This window comes from Aedes aegypti, chromosome 3, assembly GCF_002204515.2.
Source record: "Aedes aegypti strain LVP_AGWG chromosome 3, AaegL5.0 Primary Assembly, whole genome shotgun sequence".
Taxonomy (NCBI): Eukaryota; Metazoa; Arthropoda; class Insecta; order Diptera; family Culicidae; genus Aedes; species Aedes aegypti.
The window spans coordinates 247,017,340-247,024,072 of record NC_035109.1 but is presented as its reverse complement, the minus strand read 5'-3'; the positions used below and the strand labels follow the sequence as shown (position 1 = coordinate 247,024,072).

Sequence of the window (6,733 nt, the reverse complement as noted above, 5' to 3'; positions counted from 1 at the left end):
ACTGCTCTGTCGTTTGGAATCCGTATCACCAAAATGGTACGGAAAGGATCGAATCCGTTCCGGTTACCGAAGATTACCATGGAAGCTCTCCAGGTGCGCCGTAACATCGCCAGAGCAATATTTGTAACCAACACGCTACAAAGAAGGATCGACTGTTCGATTATTTTGAGGACGATTGATCTAAACGTTCGTACCAGAGCGCTACGTAACAACTCACTGTTGAGATTGCAATTTCGACGCACAAACTATGACCAGCATAGTGCCCTAAATGGAGCGCTACGAGTTTTCAATAGATCAGCTTCTTGTATCGATTTTGATGTGTTCCGTGCTACAATTCGTCGTAAGCTCTTTGTATTTTTTTTTTAAAAAGAATTGACAAATATCGATTAAATTTGATTTTTGTGTCGCACACCATGAGTTTTAAGATAGTTTAATCACCATTGGGAAATAAATCGTCTCTTGATGTAAGGTAAGATCATAAATAAAATATACTTGGGTTTGAGGCCCTAGTTTTTACCAAAGGTACGTAGGCACTAACCGAAGCCCATGCAAGCTGTCTTGACTCTGAATTCAATGAGACGTGTCTAGAAATGTTTGGAATCTAGAATAACTCCAACATGTTTTACTTGATCAGTCACATTAATCTCAGTGCCAAAAATGATGTAAAGGTCGAATTCCATTGCGGTTTCTTCTTTCCGTAGAAAGAACAATAGATGTTTCATTCGGATTAACCGAAAGGCCATATTGGCGACACCAACCCTCGACTACCTGAGAAACAGTTTCCATCAGGTCGAATAGGGTTCTTATGCATATACCAACTATCAAAGATAGATAATCATCGGCAAATCCATATGTTGGAAAACCGCTATTATTAAGTTGTCTCAATAGCGAATCTGATACGCGATACCTCAAAAGTGGCGATAAGACTACCCCTTGGGGGCATTCGCAGCTTCACGCAATGTCAAGAAGAGATGCTAGTTTTTGAGCATTTGGAAAAATCTAGGGTTCTATTTTATAAGTCGAATCGATAGAAAACGACTCGACTGGAGTCACTGTCGACCAAAACTTTCGCTCGACTCGGCTATGTCACGCGAGTTTATCGACAATTGCCACTTTATGTCACTTTATGACTATGGGAGTCGACGGGTGACATTTGGAATTTGCATGCTTGCTTTGATCGACAATGACTACAGATGAGTCACATGAAATCGCTCGATTTACAAAATATACCCCCTAATTCATAATCACTGTAGTCAGCCCATGGTTTCGTGCAGCATTCAATATGGCATCGAAAGACACGTTATCAAAGGCACCATAATTATCCAAGAAGACACCCATGAGGTGAGAATTGTCGGTCTCGTATAGCGAGGTGACAATTCTTGATTCGAGTGAAGTGACTCGGCGTGTAAATCAAATGGAGAGCTTCCTCGCTCGAATCAAGTATTGTCGCTTCGCTATACGAGACTGGCAATTCTCACCTCACCCCACTCGTAGAGAAAAGCCAATTATCACGCCAGGATCTGGGAATACATCCGATAGCCATACTGCTTACAAGTAGCTTTTTTCATACATGTTTAATAAACTTAAATCCCTTCTGGAACAGAAAAGGTTAAATTCCATCCACTCCTAAAGTTTTGAAAGGAACGATAGTGCGAGCCGAAGCCAGATACTACATGAAAATACCTTTGATTCATCCATAGATACTACTCATACCCAGGGAAACATGTGTTGAATTAACATTCTAAAACTTCTTCATCAGAAAAAGTAAAATCACTTTTAGGTAAGCGAATTTCGTCCTTGCAAGGATTTTGTTCAGCTGACTGACTTCTTTGACTGACTGACTGACAATTTGAAACACTTGTACAAAGGTTTTTCCAGCCGGATGGTTCAGCAGATCGAAGAGCCTTCTTGGCAACTTGAACGACTCTGATTCGGTTGAACGGCGTCTGTTTTTACTCCTTCTACATTGTTTTCTGAGAGTTGACAGATCGGAATTCCACCACGGGGTACCTCTTGTAGTCTTCACAGACCGCGGAGGACATGCTTCTTAAAAAGCTACCATAATGTAGGATGTTGTAATATCAACGGCATCATCCAAACCACTTGGATTTTCAATGGATGTTCGAATCTGCATGAGGATCACGACATTGTGATGGACCTGACTCGTGCCTGCCGCCCAATATTGCGCTTAAGGTGCAAGAAAAAATGAAGAAAATGTCAAAAATGAAAAAGCAGTTTACGCCCTTGAAATCAACAAATCGGAAAAAAAATAAAAACACACAGCCTTTTTATTTTGAAAATAAAACAGCTGTGTGTTTTTAATTTTTTCGATTTTAACGGAGAAAACTGCTTTTTCACTTTTGACATTTGCTCCATTTTTACTTGGGCCTTAAAGATCAGCCTTACAGTTAAGATCAAATGTTTAACATAATCCGTTTTTTTTTTGTGTCGCTGTCGAAGATTTGTTCACTCGCCTAAAACGGGAACCAACAATAGCCGGACCTTGCTCCAAATGTTCTAAATTAGCTTTAAGTTTATAGTTTACAGAAACAACTAGTCAATTGGCATTCGACTGCATTGGGTTTGTTCAAATATTTTTCTTGGTTCGAACAATGACAGAGCTTACGACAAGTTCTGGATTATGTAGTCTGTAAAATTACCGACCGAAAACGATGTTAATCGATGGCCTACTAAATAAAACACCTCAGCAAAAAATATGTTCAATAAATGTGTACGATATAGTCGAACAATCCTATTCCAAACACCAATAAAGAACGAACTCTGGATCTTCCACAATAGAAATAAGTGACATTTGTTAAGAACACTCTGCAATCTCCACCCTTGAAACCACCAAACTTCTTTCCTATCTTCGATCCCGTCTTCTTGCTCCATCATATGGCACGTTTTCAGTTTCCTTTCTATTTTTCCCGCTCCGTCTTTGTGTTGTGTAACATAAATGGTGAAAATATAATCTATAGTTTTTCTCTCATTGTCTATACAAATTTCAAACTACCTTACTATGGGTACCTACACATTTTTGTTTTAGCTAATTTCAGCATTCGCGCGGAACCTATTCAATGTTAAAAAAAATCAGGTGTTCGATCAGCGTACAATTACAATTATAATTCTTCAATCACACGATGTAGCTTACTGTGGTCACAGTTGCTGTCGTCACCACTTTTGGGCAGCAGTTCCTGCTGCTGCTGTTGTAACTCTTCAGCCATTGCCGATGTAGTTTCTACGCCAGCGTTTCCAGCAATTCGCTTGCAAGTTTGAATAATATTCATGCTATCACTGTTGCTGCTGCTGTTGCTTACGATGCTAATGTTGCTGCTGTTGGCTGTTGCTTGTTGTTGGTGGTTACAGATGTTGCCGTTGTAATGACTGAAGTACGATACCATCGTGATGGACGTTTCCGACGATAGCGTGGACGCGATAGATGCTATCGACAGCGACGGTAGCGATGATTTGCGGCTGATGCTATCAATTCTACTACTAATACTACAGGGAGCTCCAGCAGCTTTGGAGAGTGCTATCTTCTGCCAGGCCGCTGGTAGCATCATACGCTACGGACTGTTGGGACACTCGAAGATATTGTTACTTATCAGTGGCGACTGCAGGTGCCGATGGGGGATGACTTCCCTTTCCGCGGCATGTGGCCAGATTTCCTAAATTACAATTATGGGGGTCTTGATTTACTACAGGCGAAATGCGAATGGCAGGGGTTCAGTGTATTTGTGAGTCGTGTTGAAATGACATTTTTTTTTCAAAGGATGATGGACAGAGAAAGGGGTAATTGTACATGTTTTAAGAAACCGAAGGACATTCAACATCAGGTCAATTCAATGAAATACGCTACCTGCAGTGATTTTGCTCGTTCTCAGGAACTGGCCTTATCCTTTTTTAGCGAGAACGAGCTCATCAAGTTTTTTAAAGTTGCTCCAATTCCCTTTCCCGGCGTATGGGAATCGGCTGAATAGCGACCACTTCCCTCCGGATGAGCATCGAGACATTTTTGGTATCGAAGCTGAAAGATTAATTCCGCTTTAGAAATCACTACATCGCTCATCGTTAACTCAAAAATATTACCTTGCATGCCGCCTCTATCGTTTTGCACAGTGCCCCGCTAGAGGGCTCACAGTGAAACACGTGGGCCACAAATTTGTCTTGCGCGGTGTGCATGATGAATGCACAATTTTTGATATTCTTTCCAATTCCCAAAAAACTAAGATACCTCACCCTACACTCGCACAACAAGCGGGCTTCCTGGTCCTGAAAAGAATTTACATAACTTGGTGATAAAGGAGTTTCATAATACGTAGTACAAGAGGACCAACTCACCGAGGTGTTTACACTGATCATACTGGGAGCCACCGATACGTTGACGTTGTCCCAGTTCTCCACCGGGGTACTGGACACCAGCTTTCCGATGGCATCATTCAGCACTTCCATACCGGTTGGTTGATCCACCTCCAGCGAACCGATGTATTGTGCCCTCAAAACCTTCTTCGGTTCTTCCATCGGGGTGGGAAACGATGCTGCTGAAAAACCAAGATTTTTATTTCAAAAAGAATTATCATTTCGGAATATGAGAAAATCTTACGGTGCCGTATCCATCGTCGATTCTCAGTCGGTAGATCAGTGGGACGTATTGCACAGCGAGAACTGCCAGAGCAAGAACTGCTCGCATCGAGCTGGAGGGATCGTTCAATCATTATTCGTTTGCAGATGTCTCTGTGGGGAAACAAATAGAATAGTGGAACATTAGAAAACTATATGGTTATAATTCAAATTATTATCGGCATATATTTTCTTATTATTCAATGAGAAGCTAAAGAAGTTCTGACGAATGTTTGGTTGGTAAATGGCTGGGCATGGCATACCGTTAATACCTCGCGTACCTGAAGGAATAAAATAGACGAGGGATTCCACGGAGGCATGCAAGTCGATTCTGATCGACCATTTCAAAAATATCTGAAACTTTGCACAGTTTTTCAGTTCCATTTAAATCGTCATTTTCCGATATCAAATCTTCAAGTTGAGTCACGACTAACTTTTCAAAAGGGTGTATGTGAAAATGGTTCAAAAATATTTAAAAAGCTGCACAGCAAAAACAGTTCGTTCGATTGTTAGACAACTAAAGAAACAAAGTTAGACAACTAAATAAAGATTCCAAAAAAAATACACACAGTAAAAAAAATTTTTTTTGCATTAAAAAACATCATTTTTGTCACAAAAACTCAAATATCTCAAAACCCTATCGGAATACCAACGTAATTTTTTGAGGGAAAACGGTCCATTATATTAGCTATCTACCATAAAAATTTGGTGATGGTAAGCCAATAAACAAAAAAGTTATGACATTTCAAATATTTCACAATTTTGACACTTAGTGAAAAATTTTTATTTATTTTTCATTGTTAATTTTTTTTAGGACCGCAGTTTGTTGCTGAATTTTTTGTTAAGGGTACCACATGAGGTTTACAAGTTGTTTTCATGATATTTTATTTAATTATTTATAACTATTATAGCATCTATTAGAAAGTTAGACGCGATCCAGTGTTGTGATCTAAAGTCTTGATAGTGTCATATTTTTTATTGTACGTAACTGAAGAAAAATTCTCTCAATAGTGTTGAAACCTTTTGATAAAAGAAACCTATAAGAAATCTAATATTGAAGACAAAAGCTACAAAAAAAGTTTTCTATACAGGTATACGACTAGTTTACCTCGTAGAGAACAAGGCGGGTCTATACCCAGGTGATCTAGTATACGTAAAGCAGGTCGGTTTTCTCGGCGCTGGTTTTCTCCACAAAGTTAAAATCTGATTACACCTGGGTATAGACCCGCCTTGGTAGAGAATAGACTTTGTTAATCATATTTGGGAGAAAGCGAGTAACTTCAACAACATCAAAAACATGATAGGTACATACCATGAACATACTCACGAAAAAGCTAAAAATATACTACCACTATGGTTATAAAAAATTTAATTGTAAAATTTTTCTTCAGTCAAGCAAAAGACACCAAACTAGTCAGTAAAAACTTAAAAGTGATTTTGTGTATTAAAATCTAACAAGCAACATGAGTAGTCGCTTTCTCAACTGTTGCAGGCCGTTTGCAGAAAAAAAGTGTTCGAAAGAGCTACGAAATCTCACCGAAAGCACCATAGATAAACTGAAAGCGGCTGGTTATGCTCCAATGTCTACATTGAATACAAATTTACGCATTTGTACGTCCTGCCGTTTAAACGTTGACAAACGGGCAATCTGTACATCATCGGTGGATCAGGTTGCAGGAAGTTCGAAAACAACAACAACTGAGGAATTACTAGATGCACCGACAACAACTGAGGAGATGCACCGACAACAACTGAGGAGTTACCAGAAGTACCAAGTGCAGATAGTCTTGCCACGGTACCATCAGCGACATCTGTTTCAACAAATCAATCAGAAGATGAGTGCATCCAGAAGGTCAACATCGAACGCTTCAACGAAGGGATAGCTGGAATAAAAGTGACTCCGATTAAATGGACGAAGATGGGTTACGTCAATTATCCCGAGAAAAAATACCGTGAAATCAACGAAGCTGTACGAAGAAACCTCTTCAAATTAGGACCTGAGGATGTGGAAAATACAGACTACGATGAGGTAATTATGAATATGAAGGAAAGGTTCTCGAATCTAGCCACGACAAGGAAAGAAAAATTATTGATTTTGTCGATGCTGCCAACC

At 39.6% G+C, this 6,733-nt stretch overlaps 1 protein-coding gene across 11 annotated transcripts in view; it reads right to left on the bottom strand.

The window, feature by feature from the left end:
* Positions 1–2,375: 2,375 nt before the first annotated feature.
* The window catches only part of LOC5565217 (protein Fe65 homolog), a 300,368-nt gene continuing 296,010 nt past the window's right edge, over positions 2,376–6,733 (bottom strand). For 9 of the 11 annotated variants that reach the window (XM_021851272.1, XM_021851270.1, XM_021851271.1 and 6 more), the window contains 5 exons: positions 4,604–4,734; positions 4,342–4,541; positions 4,090–4,272; positions 3,860–4,027; positions 2,376–3,698 (listed from right to left, as the gene is read on the bottom strand). In XM_021851272.1, coding sequence (XP_021706964.1) covers positions 3,881–4,027; positions 4,090–4,272; positions 4,342–4,541; positions 4,604–4,734 — 661 coding nt within the window. In that variant the 3' untranslated portion in view covers positions 2,376–3,698; positions 3,860–3,880. The remainder of the gene's footprint in view (positions 3,699–3,859; positions 4,028–4,089; positions 4,273–4,341; positions 4,542–4,603; positions 4,735–6,733) is intronic. The other 2 variants (XM_021851265.1, XM_021851264.1) reach the window with 2 other exon arrangements.